We start from the raw sequence: 23,651 nt of genomic DNA, 5'->3' as shown, positions 1-23,651 counted from the left end.
TCGGTTTCACTTGAAGACATTGGGCAGAACGTAATAGGCTACTACTACTAAAACTATTAAAACCTTATCTTTAAGGAATAATCATACAATGTCTTCAATGTTATTATCAATATTCAATTCTTGATGACTGCTAGTTGTTTACTACTAGTAGTGAACTTATTCTGATCTACTTGGCAGAATTCAAATGAGCCATTTTAATCTAGATTAATTCCAAGATTACAGTGAGATTAATCTAGATTAAAAAAATTAATCTATGCCCACCACTAGTATATATATATATATATATATATACACACACACACACAGTATATTGTAAAGAAATAAATTTGAGCAAATAATTGTGCATGTAACATTCAAGTGTTGATCAATGTGGAATATCTTGGGAAGAAGGGAAGGAAGCTGGCGATTTTAGACTGATCAGGGTGTCAGCGATAAAACAGCAGCACAGCTGCTTCAGTTATCTCTCTGGAAGCACTCCATCCTGCATTAGTACCATAGCCATCCCAGTCGAAGCTCGCAAAGTCCCCACACTGTCTAGGGGCGCCCTCAGGAAAGTGTCCACCTCCACCAATACAGAACTGCAAGAACATGAGTGCATTACTAACAACAAAACACACCTATGTACTTCTTCAAATGACACTGGGGCAGTTGATTTATTTCCATAAATGTATTACTATCAATGCATTATGTGGTTAACAGCATGTTAAAAATACTGTCCACTGACATCGATTTAAATAATCCAGAATATTCTTTTAACTCACATGTTCAGAGTTACAGCCGGTCGGTTTGACGCCTGAACAAAGAGCCAAGGCTGCCCTTTCAGTGTTAAAGACTCTGAATGTGATGAATCCGGGCGTAAATCATTACGTTGATTGAATCTCAATAATGATGCCTTTTAAATTGCACACCATCACTAAATAAAACATTTCCTGATTGTCAACTGATGTAGCTACTTTCTTTAAAAAATATTAGAAATATTCTGGCTCTAGAAGTATTGCCATACTTCTTGAATGGGGACCATACAGATTTTTGTTGAAATCCACATTTCCGGTATCATACACTATTGGAATAGCAGGTCCATTATCAGTGATGCAGGCCCCTACTCCAAACCTCACAGGGAATTTCTGGGAAAATGAAGATAAAAATGTTTTTTTTTCTAATTTCACAAAATTTTAGTTTTTTTTTTTTTCTTTTTTTTTTGTCAATTTTTTGTGAATGTTTCTAACTCACAAGTCGTATCAAAGTTTATCTGACCTTAAATAAATTGAAAAGGTTTCCTCCGTAGAGGTTTAAGAAGTGATTTTCAGTGTGGTATCGCAAGAGGGAGGTAGGTGACCACTGCTCCAAATCAGCGTTATTAGGAACATGCCACACAGACACATCTTTTGCTGCAATGTCATAGTATCCGGGATTCTGTGACATAAAGGAAACAAACTGTCATTTCAAATTCCTCATAAACATCTTTTGATTGTCTGTCTAGCGTCTTTGTGTCGTTTATGTTGCTCCTATTTAACTAGGGTTGTAAAACCATAAATGTACTAAAAATACCTTATAGTCATCACTTGTAGAAGCTTCTGCTGTTCCGAACGTGACTGTGTTTGCCCACGTCCCGTCACCATCAGGCCGGTTTGGGTCACTGCCCTGCTGACTAGACCAGCGATCTCCAACAGTGCACTTTCCATTCATGTAGTTTTCATGAACACTGGTCACCAGCGTCCAGCCGCCGCCCGCAGTGGTCATATCACAGAATGTCTGATAAAGGACTCCTCTTGATGAGTTCAGATAGTCACTTAAACACAGCTGTTGCTTAAGATAAAATATTAACATAAAATGAGCGTACCATCATAAACCTGATACTTTTCATGCAGTTCTTTGCACTTCAAGGATTTTGGCTTCTGGCTGAGTCTAAAGCTCAGGAAACTTACTCAGGATACTTATACTTACTCATGAGCGGAACAAGGAAAATGAAGAATATGCTATCTGAGCATAAGCGGAACATGGAACGTGAAAAATTAAGGATACTTGAGCTAAAAGCCATAAGTGTGTTCAGTTCCAGCTTGTGGAATAGGGTAGTTTTTTTTACTTTATTTTCCGCATTCCGCTTAGTTTCATTCGGCCATAGACAAATCCAGTTAATCCAGTCCACATTCCGCACATTGAATGTTTTGGTTGGGTCAAGGCCTTAAATTGGAGAAAATAAATTCATAAATAAAATAGGACAGAAGCCAACAACAATAGACCCCTATACTCTAACCCTAACATCATGCCATAAATACAGACAAATACAAGGTTGACAAGCTACTCTTGTAGTAATTTACATTAGACCTTAAATAAATAAATTAAATCCTAAATTAAATAACAGATATTACAGAATACTGCTAATGCAATTAACAATGGTAATATTGCATTTTGTCACACAGAAATGCACATTTGACCAAAAAGCACTGATTGTGAGCTAGGATGATACAAATTGATGTTTTGCAAAATATCAGTTCTGGTACTACTAGATCTTAGTGCTGCGTTTGATACGGTTGATCATAACATACTTCTAGAGAGACTGGAAAACTGGATCGGGCTTTCTGGGATGGTACTCAAATGGTTCAGGTCATACTTAGAAGGGAGAGGTTATTATGTGAGTATAGGAGAGCATAAGTTTAAGTGGACGTCCATGACATGCGGAGTCCCACAAGGCTCAATTCTTGCACCGCTCTTGTTTAGCCTGTATATGCTCCCACTAAGTCAAATAATGAGAAAGGCAATTTGGTTCTATCACAGCTATGCTGATGATACCCAGATTTACTTAGCCTTATCTCCAAATGACTACAGCCCCATTGACTCCCTCTGCCAATGCATTGATGAAATAAACTGTTGGATGTCCCAGAACTTTCTTCAGTTAAATAAGGAGAAAACTGAAGTCATTGCATTTGGAAACAAAGATGAAGTTATCAAGGTGAATGCATACCTTGACTCTAGGGGTCAATCAACTAAAAACCAAGTCAAAAATCTTGGGGTGTTTCTGGAGACAGACCTTAGTTTTAGTAGTCATGTCAAAGCAGTAACTAAATCAGCATACTATCATCTCAAAAACATTGCAAGAATTAGATGTTTTGTTTCCAGTCAAGACTTGGAGAAACTGGTTCATGCCTTTATCACCAGCAGGGTGGATTATTGTAATGGTCTCCTCACCGGCCTTCCAAAGAAGACCATTAGACAGCTGCAGCTCATCCAGAACGCTGCTGCCAGGATTCTGACTAGAACCAGAAAATCTGAGCATATCACACCAGTCCTCAGGTCCTTACACTGGCTTCCAGTTACATTTAGGATTGATTTTAAAGTACTTTTACTCGTTTATAAATCTCTAAATGGCCAAGGACCTAAATACATTGGAGATATGCTCACTGAATATAAACCTAACAGACCACTCAGATCATTAGGATCGAGCCAGTTAGAAATACCAAGGGTTCACACAAAACAAGGGGAGTCTGCTTTTAGCTATTATGCCGCCCGCAGTTGGAACCAGCTTCCAGAAGAGATCAGATGTGCTAAAACATTAGCCACTTTTAAATCCAGACTCAAAACTCATCTGTTTAGCTGTGCATTTGTTGAATGAGCACTGTGCTACGTCCGAACTGATTGCACTATGTATAATCACTTTCTATTGTTAAATGTTTTAAATTTCTTTAAAATCAATTTTTAAATCACTTTGTTTTTATTGTTGTGATTTTTATTATTTTTAATTTCTTATTATTTTTAATGACTATTTCACTTCCTTTTATGTAAAGCACTTTGAATTACCATTGTGTATGAAATGTGCTATATAAATAAACATGCCTTGCCTTGCCTTGCCTTGCCTTTTGAAGAATGTGTTTGTATAACAAAACCATTTTGGTTACCATTGATTTCTGCTGTATGGACAAAAGACACAGACATATATTTTTTTTTTTTACATTCCACAGACAAAAGAAACTCAAATAGGGTTGGAATAACATCATAAATTATGACATCATTTTCATTTTTGGATGAACTACCCTTCAACAAAAATAACATCTACAAAAAGTTAACACCTAATTTATGTAAGACATTGATATTGTTACGGAAGGAACAGAGGAAGCGTTCGGATCCATCTGCAGATCTTTATTCATAAACATGGTCAAAACACAGGCAGGGTCGAACAACAGCAAACGGGTATGGCATGGGCAAGACACAAGAGTAAACCAAGGGCAAGCGTGGGTCTTCGATCGGCAAATGTAATCCAGGGAGCAAAACGAGAGATAATCCGTAAACACGAGCAATGGTTCAGGCAGGAGCAAACAGAGTCCAAACGGCAAGACGATAGAGCAATCCAAAATAAACAGGCAATAATCAAAACACAGGTAATCCAAGCAAAGAACTAGACTGAGACTAGGACTAGAAAATAAGCAATGGCTAACGAACAGGCTCTGTAGTGTAGCTGCGCAAAGACAGCGATAATGCTACAATACTCAGCAGTGAGAAAGAGGAAGTCCATGGCTTTTGTAGCATGTCTGATTGGATTCAGCTGTGTGTGTGTAATCAGTGCAATGGATGATGGGAACTGTTGTCCGGGGTGAAGTGAAACAGTTAGTGTGATGCAAGAGTCTATAGTAGTGAGCGGGTGATCTCTGGTGGTGAGTGCATGGACAGGATTTGTGACAGATATTAACTTTTCATCAAGCACTTATTGAATTAACATTTTATTTAAATTAAATGAAAACTGTTAATTAAAACTACAGAATAAAAAACAGGCTATCCTAAACACATGTAAACCACAGTACAGTATAATAATAATAACATTTGTAACAAACACATTCATGCCAAATCACCATATTTCAATGATGTTGATAACTGCAAGGTAAATTACTATAAGAGTAGCTTGACAACCTTGTATTTGTCTGTATTTATGGCATGATGTTAGGGTTAGAATATAGGGATCTATTGTTGTTAACTTCTGTCCTATTTTATTTATTAATTTATTTACTCCAATTTAAGGCCTTGAACCAACCAAAGCATTCAATGTGTGGAATGTGGATTGGATGAACTGGATTTGTCTATGGCTAAATGAGACTAAGCGGAATGCGGAAAATAAAGTACAGGGTACCAAAACAAAATAGCAAAAAACAAACAAACAAAAAAAGAAAATACTACCTTATCCCACAAGCTGGAGCTGAACACACCTTCATTTTTCACATTCCATGTTCCGCTTATGCCCAGATAGCCTATTCTTCATTTTCCTTGTTCCGCTGCCGAGTAAGTATAAGTATCCTGAGTGAGTAACCTGAGAGTTCTTGTACCGCACAAATGAAATTTTAAAATTATACATAGCCTGCAGTCATGGCCAAAAATATCAGCACCCATGGTAAATATGGTCAAAGAAGGCTGTGAAAATGTATCTACATTGGTAATACTTTTGATCTTTTATTAAAAAAATTCACAAAAATCTAACCTTTCATTGGATAATAAAAATTTAAAATGGGGGGAAATATCATTATGAAATAAATGTTTTTCTCAAATACACATTGGCCACAATTAACGGCACCCTTTTATTCAATACTTTTTGAAACCACCATTTGCCAGTTTAACAGCTCTAAATTTTCTCCTATAATGCCTGATGAGGTTAGAGAACACCTGACAAGAGATCAGAGACCATTCCTTCATCCAGAATCACTCCAGACCCTTTAGATTCACAGCTCCATGTTGGTGCTTCTCCTCTTCAGTTCACTCATTTTCTACAGGGTTCAGGTCAGAGGACTGGAATGGCCAGCAGAAGCTTGGTTTTTGTGTTGTTTTTGAGGTTTTTGTTCGCATTATTGTACGGTTGGAAGATCCAAACATGGCCCATTATAAGATTTCTAACAGAGTCAGTCACTTATTGATATTTTATCTGTTGGTATTTGATAGAATCCATGATGCCATGTGTCTAAACCTCCAGCAGAAATATAGGCCCACAACATCAAAAATACAGCAGTATATTTCATTGTACACATGGGGTACTTTTTATCCCTGTGTTCACCAAACCCATCTTGAGTGTTTGCTGCTAAACAGCTCATTTTTTTTAGTTTCATCTGACCATAGAAGCCAGTCCCATTTGAAGTTCCAGTCGTGTCTGATAACAGAAAATGCTGGAGTATGTTTTTGGATGAGTTAGGAGAATTTTTCTTGAAACCCTCCCAAACAACATGTGGTGATGTAGGTGCTGTTTGACAATTTTTTTAAGGTTTTCTGATCCCGAGACTATTTTCTGCAATTCTCCAGCTGTGGTCCTTGGAGAGTCTTTTCCAACTCTCTCTGTAAACCTTCTTGATTTCCATGAGCTCTTCTTTATTGCGAGAGCAGACCATTTCAATAAGACTCTCCTCATCAGTGCCCAGACCCTGCAAAAAACAACATACTGTCACATGAATACAGTGATATGTGAATACACTACTTTCCAAAATTCTGGGGTCAGTAAGACTTTTGTTTTGTGTTGTTTTGTAAGAAATTAATGCTTTTATTCAGCAAGGATGCAGTAAATTGGTTTTCATTTCAAATAAACGCTGTTCTTTTGTACTTTCATCAAAAATACTAAAACAAATGTATCATGGCTTCCACAAAAAAAAAAAATTAAGCTGCACAATTGTTTTCTACAACGAAAATGAATAAATCTGAAGACTTGAGTAATGAATCAATTTTAAATTATATAAAAATAGAAAACTGTTATTTTAAATTGTAATATCTCATATTATTACCAGTTTTACTGTATTTTTGTTTAAATAAATACAGCCTTGGTGAGCATTTATTCATGCGTTTTTTAGTGGCTATAATAGTATAATAAATTGTGCAAAATGTTTTATCTTAACAGTCAATTTACAAATAGGCCTAATTTATCAATGTTGTTATTTAAGATTTGAGTGTTTACATAATCAGTTTTATGTTATTTTGTATGTAATATTAATTATCTTGTTTGGGTGTGGGAGTTGTGTAAGGGGGGATGGGGGCGATGGGGGTGTAGGCTAATAGGGATTTCGCCTAGGGCGTCAAAATGGCTAGAAACGGCCCTGGTGGTAATACTGTATGTCAATGCACATTTAACAATAATGCACTGATTTTGAGCTAGGATGCAACTGGTAAATTTACAGCCATGAAAAGGATAGTTCACTCCAAAATTAAAATTCTATATTCATTTAGTACTCATAATGAACTCATAATGTTCCAAACCTGAGGAGAGAGGAAAAAGAAGAGGAAGAAAAAGCAGGCAATCACACATGCAAAAAGTTGGAAATAAGCCTCTATAAAGGTGGCACATTTCCCAATATTTAATAAGGGTATAATAATAGTAACATTTATAATAAATAGGGCCTACATCTCTGCGAAATCACCATATTACTATGATGTTGATATAACTTACAGTTGTGTATGGCACAATCAGTGTTCGAAGTGTGTCATAGCTCTTGGGGGGTCCCCCTAACCAGAATCCCCAACCCCACAATTGCGAACATTCGAATTATAGAATATTATAACTGACTTTAGTCTATAGCCAGAGTTTAAGCACTCAAAATTCCTGTTATAATCAATGAAGCTGTCCATACACTGTATGATAAATTAATCTTTTAAGTAATTCATACATCTGCACTTTGTTGCTGATGAGAGAATTCGCAAGTTTCAGTCAGAATTCATTTAGCACGCGCTCGTCCTGAACAAAGCTCAGAGATTTCAGCGATAACTAATCTGAACGCCACTTATTGAGCATAACAGAATCGCCTGTGATTGGTTATTATGGACAATGCTTTTTGGGCTTTATGTGGCGTCCCCATTTGTGACATCTAGCGGGAGACGGGGGCCTGTACCATGATGGTAGATGAACAAATTCAGAGTTACAGGATTAGTTTCAAGTTGACAAAACCAAACCACTCCAATCCAGCTTTATTGGTACCATGATGCTGATCATCAACTTTCAACTCTTTGATCAACAACTTTGGTCCTGAGTTTGTGGAGAACGTGCACATGAATGTGTGACATCACCGGTGAACAGCCAATCACGAGCCTTGGTTAAAGGTTTTGCTAAAGGTTAAAGGGATAGTTCACCCAAAAAGGAAATTTTATGTTTATCTGCTTACCCCCAGGGCATCCAAGATGTAGGTGACTTTGTTTCTTCAGAACACAAACGAAGATTTTTAACTCAAACCGTTGCAGTCTGGCAGTCCTATAATGCCAGTCAATGGGCACACAATCTTTGAGAGAAAAAAAACATGCACACACAAATCCAAATTAAACCTTGTGGCTCGTGACGACACATTGATGTCCTAATTCACGAAACGATCGGTTTGTGCGAGAAACTGAACAGTATTTATATAATTTTTTACCTTTGATACACCGCAATGTCCAACCATCCTGAGCTCATCCACAACATCCGGCGCGTGATGCGTCAACGGCTCTGGAACTTAGATGTATATACATAGATATATAAATTTGATCCTTAAGTATAGCGGCTCATAGAAACCATCGCTAATGAGGCATCTATGTATATATATGTATATACATGAAGAATATGATTAATTTAAATGCATTTACAATGAAAAAAGTACTTGTTCATGAAAGAGGACAAATAAAACAAATTATCTTGCTTTATCAGTGCAGTCACAAGTGAAACTTGTTAAATTAGTTTATATAGTTGGAAATATACAGCGATACAGACTCGAACATGTAAGGTCACATGTAGTCATTTTTAAAGCATTATCTATTGATTCTACAACTTATTTATATTACATACAATCTGTATATATTAACATTCATTTAAAATAAATAATTTATAAGAACTCTTAAACTAAAATTGCTTTAATAATATATAAATCATATCATTAAATCATATAAAATAACTCTAATGCTGGGTACACTCTAAAAGATTTTTAAAATCTTATAAGATTTTCAAAATGTGAGAGACCACCAACATGAGGACAAAAAAATCCAAGATTTATCCGTTTTGCTCCTATAGTGTGTGGTGTGCTGCGATGTGATAAAGACAGCACACAACACACCAACAGATTTTCAACTAGAGTCCCGACTGTGAACATGGGAAATCTCTCAAAATCTCTGGAGACTTGAAAATAAACTTCTTTTTTTTTTAAATTGCAATTTTAGAACAAAGAACATACAAGGGCAATAACATATAAATTATATCAAATTTATAAACAAACAATAATAAAACAAACACAAAACAATAATAAATAAATAAATAAAATAAAAAAGGAAAAGCAATAATTAAATTACATTTTCTTAAACAAGTATAAATAATTACAAATTATTCAAAGAATAGATTTAAGGCTTTAAAGTCCCAGTCTTTGGTAATGGCAGGAAGAAATTGCGATGATAGTGTCCAAATCCTTTTGTGCTGCGAAATGACAGCGTTTGTTATGCTTCCGTCTTCTGTCAGATCACTTTCTGATTGGATATTGTTTCGTTTCACGTGATAATCTGCAGATCATACCCGCCCACACATCAGGATTTCTGATCGTCAACATGTTGAATATTTACGATTCACTACCGGGGCACCTCCGACGTTCTTCCGAGCAGATTCAGTCACTCTTAACACATCTCACACCACAGGAAAATTTGATAAGATAATCTTTAGATCCACCAAGATAATCGGGACATTACCTAGGATTGTCGGAAGGGGAGAAATCGGCCCAAAATCAGCTCAATTATCTTGTGGTGTGTACCCAGCATTAGTAATTAAAGCTAGACAATTTTTTTAGTACTAGTGACATTTAATTTAGAGCAAGATAAACTGGGGGAGTGACTTTTTTGTGTCAGACATGTGTCACTTTGCTCACATCTGATTGGTCCAATTTCAGTTTGAGATCTCTAACTCAGAACATACTCTGCCCCGGAACAGGTTAGCCGTGGAGTGTAAGTTACTATGGAAATGAACGCAGCTAAAAGCCAAGATATTTTCATTGTACCTAAAACCCAGGATTGGTGCAAACTAAACTGAAATTTACCTGGCTAGCCAGCTAATCCGGCTTCATGGTACAGGCCCCCGGGGAGTGTTGTAACACGGGGTTAGTTGTAACACTGTCAGTTTGATAAGTCAGAAAGGAGCTGTGGTGATATTATCAACAGGAGAAGTGGCATGAATGTAAGCAACCTTGTAGATTTTACGACCAAAAAACTGATTTTCAGGAAAGAAAGTAATTTTTTTCATTAAGATTATTTTTTTGCCTAGCAATCACTGTGTTATAGTTACAATTATTTGACTTACATAACCTAAAGTAGCTGTTTCTCTGTCACGTTTATGGTCTGTTTTGCCCCTGTTTGTGTTCCTGGGGCCTGTACCATGATGGTAGATGAACAAACTGAGAGTTACAGGATTAGTTTCGAGTTGACACAACCAAACCACTCCAATCCAGCTTTGTTGGTACCATGATGCTGATCATCAACTTTCTTTGTCAACTCAGGCTTGATTTTTTTTTTTTATTGCTGAAATCAAGAACATACAAAATAGTACAAAATACAAAATACCCACATAACACTTGAACAGGCAATAATAAAATAAAACAGTAAAAAATACACACAAAAAAAAATTATAATAATAAAAAAATAATAATAATAACAAATGCAATAAAGGGCCATTGTTTGACATAAGACTTCCTACACAAAAACTTTAAGTGCAGAGCAAAGTCTTCATAGCTTTCTTATTATTAGATACTGAAATCAAATTAATATAATTCTCCATGTCTCTTAAAAAGACCACAAAGACAGGTTTACAATTTGAGAATTTGCATTTATGAATATAAAATTTGCTTAAGAAAAGAAGTAAATTTATAATAAAACAAATATTTTCTTTTGTGGGGTCTGAGTCAAAATACCCAAATATAATATTTCTCATTTGTATAAAAAATTCTGGCAAAAGCTTCAACTTAACAAAAGCACCAATATCATACCAAAACTCCTGAGTGTATTGACATGACCAAAATAAGTGGTCCACTGTTTCATCAGCATTTATGATCCTGAGTTTGTGGAGCGCGTGCACATGAATGTGTGACATCACTGGCGATCAGCCAATCACGAGCCTTGGTTATAGGTTAAAGGTTTTGCTAAAGGTTAAGAGATTGAATAATATGATGAATTTCAATGCATTTACAATGAAAAAAGTACTTGTTCATGACAGAGGACAACTAAAAGAAATTATCTTGCTTTAATTTAACAAGTTTCACTTGTAACTGCACTGATAGTTTATATAGTTGGAAATATACAGCGATAGAGACTCGAACATGTAAGGTCACATGTAGTCATTTTTAAAGCATTATCTATTGATTCTACAACTTATTTATATTATATATGATCTGTATATATTAACATTAATTTAAAATAAATGATTTGTGGTAACTGTTAAACTAAAATTGCTTGTGTGTGGATTAATATAATATAAATCATAATTATATAAATCACATAAAATAACTCAATTTTTGGTTTTGGCTAGACAAATTGTTTATGGCCAGACCTTTAATTTGAAGCAAGAGAAACTGGGGGAGTGTCAGACATGTGTCACTTTGCTCACATCTGATTGGTCCAATTTCAGTTTGAGATCTCCAACTCAGAACATACTATGCCCCGGAGCAGGTTAGCTGTGGAGTGGAAGTTACTATGGCAATGAACGCAGCTAAAAGCCAAGCCATTTTCATGGTACCTAAAACCCAGGATCGGTGCAAACTAAACTGAAACTTACCTGGCTAGCCAGATAAACCGGCTTCATGGTACAGGCCCCTGGTTTCCTGTTCTTGTTTAGTTTGATTGCTTTATGATTCCTTGCACCTGAGTTCCTTATTGTCCTTTATTACTTCTCACCTGTTTCAGTTCTCCCTGATTACGTACCATGTGTTTAAGCCCTGTGTTTTCCTCAGTTCCCTTGTCTTGCTTTAATGTTGTGTTGTGGCCATTGTCTCCGCCGTTCTCCCGTGTTCTGTTCAAGGATTTATCATTGAAGACTCTGTTTTGCATCATCCCTTCATCTTGTGCTTCGTTTCAACCACAGCATGACATTCTCTAGTTTAACTTGATACTTTGCATTCATGCTAACTTAAAACTCACGTGCTAAAACAGTTAGCTTATGTTATGGCTGTTTGGGGTGGGGATAGTTGAAACGGTTCGTTAAAAATGTTTTAAAAATGTTACAACCAACTCCTTATGACGATTCCAATGAATCCAGTTATCCAATCACATCCTCATATGTTGTTTGTATAGTTTTCTCGCTGTTCTGTAATAAAATAAGGTGATCAGACTGTGAAGAATTGCATACAGCATGGCTCGCGCGCTCCAGTTTCAGTCACGAAATACGCATCGGGATATCGTGACAACATATTCCTTCATTTCATAATACTCAATTAATTGTTGTAAACTGAGACTGGTGTCTTTAGAAGACGTATATGTGCTGAATTCTACAGAAATAATCCACAACAATGCCGTGCTATGGGCACCGCCACTGATAGAGGCTGCAGCGGAAGTTCTTTTACGCTACTATTTGAATCTTCCGCTTTTCGAATGCGGAAGTGTGATAAAGGCCTAAGCAGCAAAGTCATGTGAGGTTTTTGTTGCACATCAAGGATTTATGTAAAATGTGTTTCCATCATAGTTAATGCACATATCATCTTATTGGATTAAAAACACTATCCGCCTCAAAGCACGTACGTTTTTTTTGTGCACGTTTAGAATTTATGCGCATCTTGACATTTCGATCCAGCATTTTTTTATGTGATATTCCAAAATTCACATAAACATAGGTAGATGGCAACACAGCTAGTGACTGAATACAGTACACACACACACACACACACACACTCACTCACTCACACAGCAATTGTTTTTGTGCTAAATTTAAAGTCCTAAAAGGAATACAGTATAATGTTTTTGTCACTTTAAATTGTTCACTTTATTCAAAACTGATTCTTTGTTCTTCAATCAAGTTTTTGCATAAATTGGAAGTGTGGGTCTTATTTCAGCAAATTACTTCACACTGTTACATCTATCCCCAGCCTGTGTTACAACTAATTAGCTCTTCATTTAAGCTTTTATTTTGAATTTTAGCTTTAGGAAATCGAATCATAGAGATTCGCTGGATCTGATTAATTGGTATTAATCAAAATGTATAATTTATACTTTCTTAACGACTCGAGCCAGCGAGCATTAAACCAGTATATTTTAGCAATCCTGTTTACCTCGTGGCCGCGATAATAATACAGAATTGGTTGGGAAATTTTGAGCACTAACATGATCTTTGGCAAATAATTTAAGATTTGAAAATCACGGCACCAGACCATCCATTAAAAATGAATCGAGAGTTTATTCTAGGATACAATACAAAACACATAAACACACATACACATGTTCTGGCAAGATGAAAGCAGTTTGAAGAAAGTTTAAGGCTATTCTCTTTCCTGAGAATAAAGACGACCTGAAGACGTCACAAACAGAAGACTCGACTATCGTTATCTTTTAAAGATTCATTCAAGTCAGCTCAGCAAATAGAGATTGTTTGTTTGTTTACTTGCTTTGAGTTGAGTTGAAGGCTGTTCTTCTTGAGGGAATCCCAGACTTTCGCGCTGATGTGTCGTGGTCACGTGACGTCACTCGGGAATCCTCTTTGGATTGGTGGCTTCCTGGCAGCGCGCGAATGGCAAGGCTTTGAAGTTCTTAAGCTGCAGGCTTTGCAAGTTACTTTGGTCAGACATGGACAGAGTGTCCTTTGAGATGTCCTTTGAGATGATCAGCTAGATGTTAAGTCTGTAGGTGGGTGAGGCGAGACCAAAGTTTCCAAGCAGCCAAGTTTTCCAGCTCAGTTTTTTTTTCTTCCGCAGCTTTTCCAAAGCTGGGTGTCTGTTTTTATCGGACTGATGTGAGTCCATCCTATACACTGTCTGATCCAATCACATTGTCTCTGTAGGGTGGAGCCCCGCCCAGCACGGCTTCTCTCCGTGCATACATTATCTTAATGTTTCATCCATCATGTGAGGCACATTTCTTAATAACTTCTTATAAAAGTATTCATCGTTCATACGAGACTGAAAATCGACATATAAAGTTATTTCAACTTCTGGCATTTGAGATAAGCTTTAACCCAATACTACACACGGCTATCTATTCAAAAAGACAGTTATAAGGCAAAGATCAAACTAAAACACACCATGCATAAAATAAAACACCAAGCATATATATAAGACATCAAACATGAGGTATTTGTCATATCGAATACCTATAATTTTACCTACTAAGCGGGTTAAGTCATAGATTAAAATATCCTAAGTTCTAATAACCACAGCAAGATAAACAAAACATAAAATACCACATTCATATATATATTGTCTCTTGAGTATATTGCTTTAATAGCAGCAGTCTTTTCTTGATTGTCCTTTTGGCAAAGTCCATAAAAGTTTGGGTTCTCTTTTGCAGGAGAGAAAAAGAGCGCATTCCTTTGGAAGGCGGGAGACCAAAGCTGAGGTCTCGAGGTCATTAGGAGTATCACGTTGTGTGGCTCTGGTGATCTTAGCTCAGACGAAGCTGTAAGTCAGTCGCTTTTTTGTTTATCAGAAGGTAGTTTATGGTATGCGGGGTCGCAGTATCGTGAACGCTCTGATTCTGGAACCTCTCCAAAGAAGTAGTTCTTTGTTGTTAACTCCGTGCAGATGTAGCGCGGTCATTTCATCCTCAAACTTATCATGGTTTACGAGTCTCTCGAGGTAATAAGGAGAGTATGGCCGGACGCTAGTCAGAGAATTGTGGCATTGTGTTGGTCATTTGTTCATTTTTACGACACAGCATGGAGGGAGGAACTCAGTAGGATGTTCTGATTTAAGATTATTGCTGCGTCCCAATTCGCATACTATCCGTCCTAAATAGTATTCGAAAATAGAATTAGTATGTCCCAAATCATAGTATGTTTAAAAAAGTATGCCAAAGATTCCCGGATGCTCTACTACTTCCGGCTAGAATTCGAAGTGCAGATCGATGCACACTCTAACGGCTAATATTGCCCACAACCACTGATCTATAATAGATCAGTGCCGACAACACATTGCGCTGTGGACGAGAAATAGATCAGAACTACAAACACGCATAAAACGTGTTAAAGGGGTGGTTTACTGCTTTTTTTCTTAGCTTGATTGCGTTTATAGGGTGCAATATAACATGTCTTCGTGTTTCGTTTGTTAAAAAACACCTTATTTTTCATATATTTCACCTTTATTGTAAGCCGCTTTCTCCTCTGTCATTTGAACGGCCGGTTGACTTCCTGATTCTCTGAAACCACTCCCTCAGAAACAGGCGATGGGCTCAGATTGGTTAGTTGGGCCGGTGTGTTGTGATTGGCTAAACTGCGTACTGCACATTGTCCGGAAACTTCACGCCCATTACCTTCACGGGCGACAGTCGCATGTGCTGCGGTCAAATGTAAATAATGGTGTCAATATTGCCGTATGTTTAGTTTCAGCCAGAATCAGACCCAGAAAGCGGTAATGAAGAGAGTCAAGCAGAACTTCCGCAAGCACGGCTCTTACAAACGTTTCTGAATGGAAGTTTGCTGTTGTGATTACATATAATTTTTTGAAGTTTGTACACGTTTGTCTTATACACACAAAATAGCATCGAACTAACTGGCTACTATAACCAAACAGCGTTGGCTTGTGTTTACGGTCTTGATCAAATCGAAAAATTACGTCATAAAGTATACATGGAAAATACATTTACAAAATTAGTACATAATTACAAATTCGGCTCCAAAATGTTTGTACGCGTTTGTCAAAGACACACGAAATAGCATTTAACTAACTGGCTACTAAAGCCAGCGTTGGCATTTGTTTACGTCCTTGATAAAACTAAAACATTATGTCTGAAATTATACATGCAAATACATTTAAAATGATTAAATCTTACTTGCAGGTTGTGGCCCAACAACTGCTGCCTCTGGTTTTAAAGTTGGAACTGCTCCATGTTTTAGTAATAGTTTCTGTGTGAATCCGGCATTGAACTCGTGTAGATTCTGGAACCTGTCTTCCGTAAAATGCGCAGCACAGAGAGCTAAATTAGGATTGTAATTGTCAGGAACATAATCAAACATAAATTTTAACCATTGTTGACGAACTACAGCATCCGTAGGAAGCCCGAACACAGAAGACCTGACAGCTGGGTGAAAATAACACCGTTTCGATGGCATGACTACAACTCTCCACTACAACTCTTCCTCTTCGACAAAGCCGCAGAACATGGCCTTGCCCCCTCTTTGGCATGTTCCGGAGGGAGGGGTTTGATGGGTTTTTTACGTATGCAACCCGGGAAGTATCCCGTTGTAGTCCCATATGAGTCGTTTTTGTAGGCATTAAACTTCCTGATTTTTAAAAGATGATATCTCCGCTTACTTTGAACTTTCAGCGCAGCAACTTTGTAGATACTGTTCATGCACCAACAGCAACATTACACACTATTTAAAATGAAAAAAGTGAAATCGCAGTAAACCACCCCTTTAAAAAACTACAAACATGGCAGATATGCGAGACCAATGGACAGGTAGAGAAAGTGATTTGAGTGATAAATAATCAATGTCTAACCTGATTAAAAAATATTAATTTAATGCTATCCACGTTATATTTCATCTGCAGCAACACTGTGAACTTTTATAATGATACGTTTGGTCATTAACTTTTAAATGCATCATTATGCAAACACATGAGCAGAGTTCTTGGCGTGAAAGACCCGCGATGTGCTTCTTTATTTCTCTCCAGTAGGTTAGGAAATCAAATTAAAGGAAATGTGGATGATGTTAACTGTGATAAGATGATTAACAGGGCAGTTTAAACAGTGACAGGATGCACGTAACTAAGCAACAGAGCGTCTGTTAAAGAAGCAGCTATGACGAAGTAGTATGTCCCAAAGCTTGCCTACTATTCTGCTACATACTCAAAAGTATGTACTTTTTCTTCACAAAAAGAGTACATACTTTTAGGGCATAGTATAAGTAGGCAAATTGGACCGCAGCACCTGTGTGTGCGTTCTTTTCGACCAGGTTCTACAGAACTCTTTGTATTTGACCTTAAATCACATAATCTGTGATTATGCAGTACACGTCCAAGTGAGTTTTATTTGTAGCAGACAAATGTGGCTACTGTTAATCAAAGTTTGAGAGATCTAGCACAAAAACACTGAGTTACTGATGCTCAAACAAAAAGTGTTACTTTCATCCCCGGTCTCCCCCTAATATTACTTTTGTTAACTGCATGTAGTAACATCTATTATTATTAGTTTCTATCCTGTTTTATTCATTAAAGTATTTAGTCCAATTTAAGGCTCATTCACGGAGGAATGTAGACCGGACAGACTGGATTTGTCCACAGCCGAATGAGACTAGTTGTTCGGGGCACAAACTCCAGCATCAGTGAGGTGTGGCATGGAAGCGATCAGCCTGTGGCACTGCTGAGGCACTATTGAGCCTTCAGCTCGTCTGTATTGTTGGATCGACTGTTTCTCATCTTTCTCTTGAAAATATCCCATAGATTCCATATGGGGTTCAGGTCAGGCATGTTGGCTGGCCAATCAAGCACAGTAATATCATGGTCAGCAAACCACTTGGAAGTGGTTTTGGCTCTGTGGGCAGGTGCTTAAGTCCTGCTGGAAAAGGAAATCAGCATCTCCATAAAGCTTGTCAGCAGATGGAAGCATAAAGTGCTCCAAAATCTCGAGGTAGACAGCTGCATTGACTTTGGACTTGATAAAACACAATGGACCAACACCAGCAGACGTCACGGCACCCCAAATCATCACTGACTTTGGAAACTTCACACTGGACTTCAAGCAGCTTTGATTCTGTGACTCTCCAGTCTTCCTCCAGACTCCAGACCTTGATTTCCAAATGAACTGCAAAATTTACTTTTATCTGAAAAGAGGACTCCAGCTTCAGTCCACTCCTTGTGAAGCTCTCACAAGTGTTTGAATCGGCTTTGCTTGACAGTATTCTCAAGCTTGCGGTCATCCCTGTTGCTTGTGCACCTTTTCCTACCTAATTTCTTCCTTCTAGTCAACTTTGCATTTAATATGCTTTGATACAGCACTCTGTGAACAGCCGCCCCTTTCAGTAATGACCTTCTGTGACTTACCCTCTTTGTGGAGGGTGTCATTGATTGTCTTCTGGACCATTGCTAAGTCAGCAGTCTTCCCCATTATTGTGGTTTCAAAGAACAAGAGATACCCGGAATTTATACTGTAGGGATGGTCATTTAATGAAACTCAAATGTAAATATTCTAATATTTTGAGATACTGGATTTTTGATTTTCATGAGCTGTAAGCTTTAATTATCAAAATTAAAAGAACAACAAAAAAAACTTTTTAAATGCTTTACTTTACATGCAATGAATCTAGATTATGAAAATGAAAGTTCCACTTTTTGAAATAAATGAACCATCCTCAGTCTGGTTGACATAGCGTAAGCATCCCTTTCTCAAAGGCTACTTGTTGAGGTGTGAAGGCTACATATCTGAGGATGTGCTGCTCATGGAAGCTAAACTATAGGGCTGACATCTCACATTGTAATGCCACAATTCTCATGAAAGCATGCATTTGGACTCTGTGTTACAAAGATAACCTGCATTGTACCACTACAAGATAAAAAAAGTCAAGCTAGTAGATCCCCTCTGTTGTTATTTGAGACTGAAGAATGAGCATATGGAAAACATAAAATGTTGAATTACGCCTATTTAGGTGTATCAGAGGAGGATAGTTCATACAAAAAAAGAATGTGTGTGTGTGTGTGTTAACTATAAAGGTCCCATATGTTCAAACCTATATGGGACCCACATTGTGAAACACACATGGGACCCGCATAAATTGCCCATTTTCAGCCCTTGCCCACATGGAACCCATGCTGCCCGGGTATAACCCATATGGGGCCCACATATCAATGTTGGCTGGGTAAACAGTTTTTGGAACGACAGGAATGATTGTAGTGACCTCTAGTGGTGAAGGAGTTCTCAAATAATTTGTTCTGACAAATCGTAGACCCACATCACATTTTAAAAACCACAAGTACTTAGAAGTGTTTTATTAATATCAACAACAATTAAAAAATCTTATTTTAAAATTCTAAATTCTGTATTCCTTTGAGTGAAATGTGATCAGTTTAAGTAATAGTACACCACAATCAAACATAAGAAAACACAAAGCATGCTTATAATAATACTGCATTTTTAACTAATCGTTTCAGAAAGTTTTCACTGCTGGACATGTGCAGCAGAAGATTACAGATGTTTAGTCATCTGAGCCACAGAGGTTCAGTAGAGCTCTCTGGTAGTCACCCTTGGTGTGCTCCTGAGGAGAAAAAGACAAAGAGAAACATTCTGATTAAAATGCTTCTTGAATGAAGGCAAACTAAGAGCAGAAAGAAAAGAAAAGAGGGGTGAATAACAACAATAAGAAAGAAAAGAGACAAATGGAAACTTACTAAAATTGTCTGGTACAGAGATTTTCCAAATTTCCTCTTAAACTCTGCACAGACCTTCATGAGATCAACTTCACAGCGGGAGACGATGATGCGAGTTATGACTTTGTCTTTAACACTTTTAGTCTGCGAACATCAAAATCAAAATGTTCGGTATAGACACACTTTTTCCATTGAAGAAACTGATCAACACAACTCAAAATCAGCCAAGGTCACCTCTTTACATGTCAAATGACGTGCATTCAAAATGAGATATTCACCTTCATAGCGTCACCGAGTCTGCTGGCAAAATACAGATGTTTGTTCTCCAAGCACTCAACTGCAGAAAGACAGATAAATTAAGAGATAAAGGACATGGTTACACGTTCTGTTTTTTTTTTTTAAGACTTTGATAGGAGTCTCTCTTCAGTTCTCCTCTGGCTTCTTGCCACGTGCATTTCCACAGGGCTTTCCACAAAATGTTCCTCACCAAACAGCTTGTGATTATGTTAAAAAGACATGAAGAAGGGATTCCCAAAGAAAGTGTGAGACTGTGAAAGAGTAATTGTGCAGACAGGCATAACCATCATCAAATCTGCCATACATCTCTATATCCAAGTGTTCTGAAAGCTTATGTGAAGAACGAACAGATAGATAGATACCTAGTGTGAGGAAGGATTTTTCCAGATCTCCCTTCACCTCCTTTCGAATGCTCTCCTTAATGTCATACGGGCTGTATCTCTTGTACCTTTCAAACACTGATAAAAAGAGGTGTTGGTTAGGTTGTTGCGCCAATAAAAATGGCAATTGACTTCAAATACAGCTCTGTTCAGGTGTCACCTTTCTGCAAGTGTGGGACACTCCTCTCAGAGAAGATTGAAATCCAGGTGGTCACATCAGTTCCTTTTCTCTTGACTCCAGCATCATAAAGAGCCTAAATATTTTTATAATTGCCAAAAGATTACAAAAAGTAACCTTTTTGTTATTCCAGCGTTCCTAACATAAGTCATCTGAATGCACAGTGGCTTTATAATATCATAATATTATTTTAATCATGCTGAATAAATATACTGTCACTATGACTGTGAATCATTTGAATTTCCTCAGTTAAAAGGGCTCTACTCACTCTTGCATCACTGTCGATCTTCTCATAGTCCACAACGTTACTCGGCTCATCTCTTTTGGCCTGTGAACATGAATGAATAAAGTGTGAGTACAGCAATGCAGAATTTGCAGTTTGCAAACTATACTGTATTGGCGGTACCTGCTGCATATTGTGCAACAAAGCGGAATCTGATCATAATTACCACAAATAACTGTTATAGTAATCTATTAAGTTACCTGTACAAGGGCCAGGATCAGCTTAGCGAAATCACCAGATGTGTCTCCAGAAACATCTTTCTCCAGCTCCTTCTTAAACACTGAAAGAAGAAAAAGAAAGGGACATGAATACTAATGTATGTGTGCTTTTTATGCCTTTTAAGGGCCAGCATCACTCACTCTCTCTGTAAACCTTCTTGATTTCCATGAGCTCTTCTTTATTGCGAGAGCAGACCATTTCAATAAGACTCTCCTCATCAGTGCCCAGACCCTGCAAAAAACAACATACTGTCACATGAATACAGTGATATGTGAATACACTACTGTCCAAAATTCTGGGGTCAGTAAGACTTTTGTTTTGTGTTGTTTTGAAAGTAATTAATGCTTTTATTCGGCAAGGATTAATTTAATTGATTTTCATTTCTAATAAATGCTGATCTTTTGAACTTTTTAATTCATCAAAAATAAAAATAATAATGTATCCACGGCTTCCACAAAAATATTAAGCAGCACAACTGTTTTCTACTGTGATAATGAAAGAATTTGAAGACTTGAGTAATGAGTAAAAGAAAACAGTTATTTTAAATTGTAGTGCCATTTCATAATATTGCCATTTTTACTATTTTTGGTCAAATAAATGCAGCATTGGTAAGAGACCAAACTTTTGATCAGTAGTGTATAGGTTATTTTATTCATGCTATTCTTACATTATTCAGAAATTATTATTAAATATGGAGTATGAGTTTAATTTTGATACTTCAACAGAAAGCAACAGTAAACAAGCAGCGTCCATAAACAATTACAGATCTATGTAAACATACCTTCATTGATGATTTCAGTTCAGAGGCGTCATATTGTGCTGTACTCTTCATCAACCCCAGAATCAGATGCTCCAAAGAGCCTGAGAGGGCCCCCTTCAGGGCACTTACCAAATCCTACAACACAAACAGGGTCAGGTTGTTTGGAACTTTGATACACAAGATATTTATTCATATCAGTGTACTTCATAAAGGTAAGATAATCCATTTTTTAATAGATAGTCCACAATTTTTGTATTAAATAATTATGGTGTGTACCTTCTTTCCCCGTTTTTCATACTCAAACGCAATGTCGCCCCTTTGTGAGCAACTACGTTTTGTCAGAATGTCAATGATTGTCTGCTCATCAACACCTGAATGAATAAATGAAGGCAAGAATGAGAGGAGAAGTTAGGGATCGAGAAAGAAAGCCATAGAGTATCATTAAGATAAGGCCCTGAAGGACTAATTGCACCTTTTTATTTCCTAGTATAAAATCATTAAATAGTCATCAGCTAATATGAGACACTGACACTACTGGCATACATATGTGCAATCAAACTAATTCACAAACTGAGCCTTGATATTCATTAAATAGCAATGTGAGTACTACAGCATCATAGACCGTGCCTATATCTTACCAGGCAGTTTAACACAAATCCATTTTATTTAGCCTCTATTGAATCAAAATCATATATATATTTCAAGATTCTACCCAAATACTTACAAGACACTGACTCATATTTGGCAGTTACCACAAATTATTTACAATTCTATTTCAACAGAGAAGGGCTCACCAACCATTCTACTTTAATTAAGAGCATCCTGTTTAAGGTAGTAAGGCTGAAAGCCAAAGCTCAGTTTGTCTGCTAAGCAAATATAAAGGCACTGAAACAAACATTTCAGTGAAACAATTATAAAATGCCACTGGGGACTCTATTTTGTTCCACTAGAAATATAATCTGTGGTACAAAATCAAATCTACAGATTCCAATGCAAATGTTAAGTGTTTATGGCACAATCTTTTACCTTTGGTTTTGATGGCTGTCTCTATTTTGGCTGCATCCTCCTCTGGGTTAAAATTATAAACTGGGACCACTGTAGGGCATTTAGGTTCTCTCTCCTGAAAATATATCAAGAAAATTTATTATTTATTATGGATAGAATAAAAAAAAAACCATACAAACAATCAATCTTAATAGCCACTTCAACGTACAAAGAAGTGTATTTTGTTACATTTTATGTTACAGCTGTAATAACTTACCCCTCCATAACTCAATGTAAGTTTCGTCAAAATCTCAGACACTAAAGCCATTTTCCTGCAGAGGACAGAGAACGCATGTAATCATCCAAGTTGAGCAATGAGTAGATGGAAACATGTTAGCAGGAGATACAACCTGTGTTTTAAGCCACTGTAAAATACAACCCCACCCTTCGTTTCAAAGGTCTAAGTGATTGTTGTCATAGATACAGTGATTAGTAGGACTGTGTAGATAAAGGCCCAGTTCAGTGTCATCACAAGCAATAATGCAAGTCAATAACCATTTTACTGCCCTTAAAGGTGTCAGAGAAAGTTAATTCTCATGGTTTTAAAAAAAGACTGAAAAACAGCTGTTTGTTGTGTTGTTGTCCCTTAGCAACACTACAGCTGTTAAACTTCCCCTACAGTGCTAACAGGAAATAATTTTCTCTCTGCACTATACATTACGAGGTGAGCTGTGAAGGGTTTGCAGGAACTTTGTTCAGGCACACCCAGACACACACCCTGTACACATTCCACAGACCACTGAATCTCTGACCATCTCACACACACACAGCGAGACCAATACAGCTCTTTCTGAGGATTAAACAGGACTAGAAAACAGAAGCAATACAATCTGCAATAAAAATATGACAATGCTAGTCTTTTGGTAAGATTCATAATACTACAGCAGTCCTGTCAAGAGATGCAGTTCAATGGTGAATCACCACAGAGGACCAGAGTCTTACCTGAGATGCTGTGGAGAGTGAAGGTGTAGCTGTGGAGTTCCAGTTGTATCTCTGTGTATGGGGTTACCTTTTAAATGCAGTCAGCCAATGACTCACCGTC

The 23,651-nt window shown here is 37.2% G+C and overlaps 2 protein-coding genes across 2 annotated transcripts; both read right to left on the bottom strand.

The window, feature by feature from the left end:
• Nucleotides 1–384: 384 nt before the first annotated feature.
• On the bottom strand, nucleotides 385–11,991 carry LOC131543852 (intelectin-like). Its single transcript, XM_058781666.1, has 7 exons — nucleotides 11,839–11,991; nucleotides 6,312–6,389; nucleotides 1,549–1,806; nucleotides 1,255–1,413; nucleotides 979–1,124; nucleotides 762–855; nucleotides 385–578 (listed from the first exon to the last, which is right to left on the bottom strand). The coding sequence occupies exons 1-7, from the start codon at nucleotides 11,989–11,991 to the stop codon at nucleotides 426–428; spliced, it is 1,041 nt and encodes a 346-aa protein (XP_058637649.1). The 3' UTR covers nucleotides 385–425.
• A 7,208-nt stretch (nucleotides 11,992–19,199) lies between these two features.
• Nucleotides 19,200–23,651, bottom strand: anxa2b (annexin A2b). The gene is made up of 13 exons (XM_058782327.1): nucleotides 23,552–23,651; nucleotides 22,827–22,881; nucleotides 22,592–22,685; nucleotides 21,842–21,936; nucleotides 21,587–21,700; nucleotides 20,946–21,036; nucleotides 20,787–20,866; nucleotides 20,572–20,631; nucleotides 20,286–20,379; nucleotides 20,108–20,203; nucleotides 19,727–19,785; nucleotides 19,470–19,592; nucleotides 19,200–19,336 (listed from the first exon to the last, which is right to left on the bottom strand). Exons 2-13 carry the CDS (start codon nucleotides 22,875–22,877, stop codon nucleotides 19,277–19,279), a joined length of 1,017 nt encoding a protein of 338 aa, XP_058638310.1. The 5' UTR covers nucleotides 22,878–22,881; nucleotides 23,552–23,651; the 3' UTR covers nucleotides 19,200–19,276.

This window comes from Onychostoma macrolepis, chromosome 07, assembly GCF_012432095.1.
Source record: "Onychostoma macrolepis isolate SWU-2019 chromosome 07, ASM1243209v1, whole genome shotgun sequence".
In the NCBI taxonomy this organism is placed as follows: Eukaryota; Metazoa; Chordata; class Actinopteri; order Cypriniformes; family Cyprinidae; genus Onychostoma; species Onychostoma macrolepis.
Note: the sequence above shows the minus strand (reverse complement) of the source record. Positions and strands in the feature narration are given on the sequence as shown.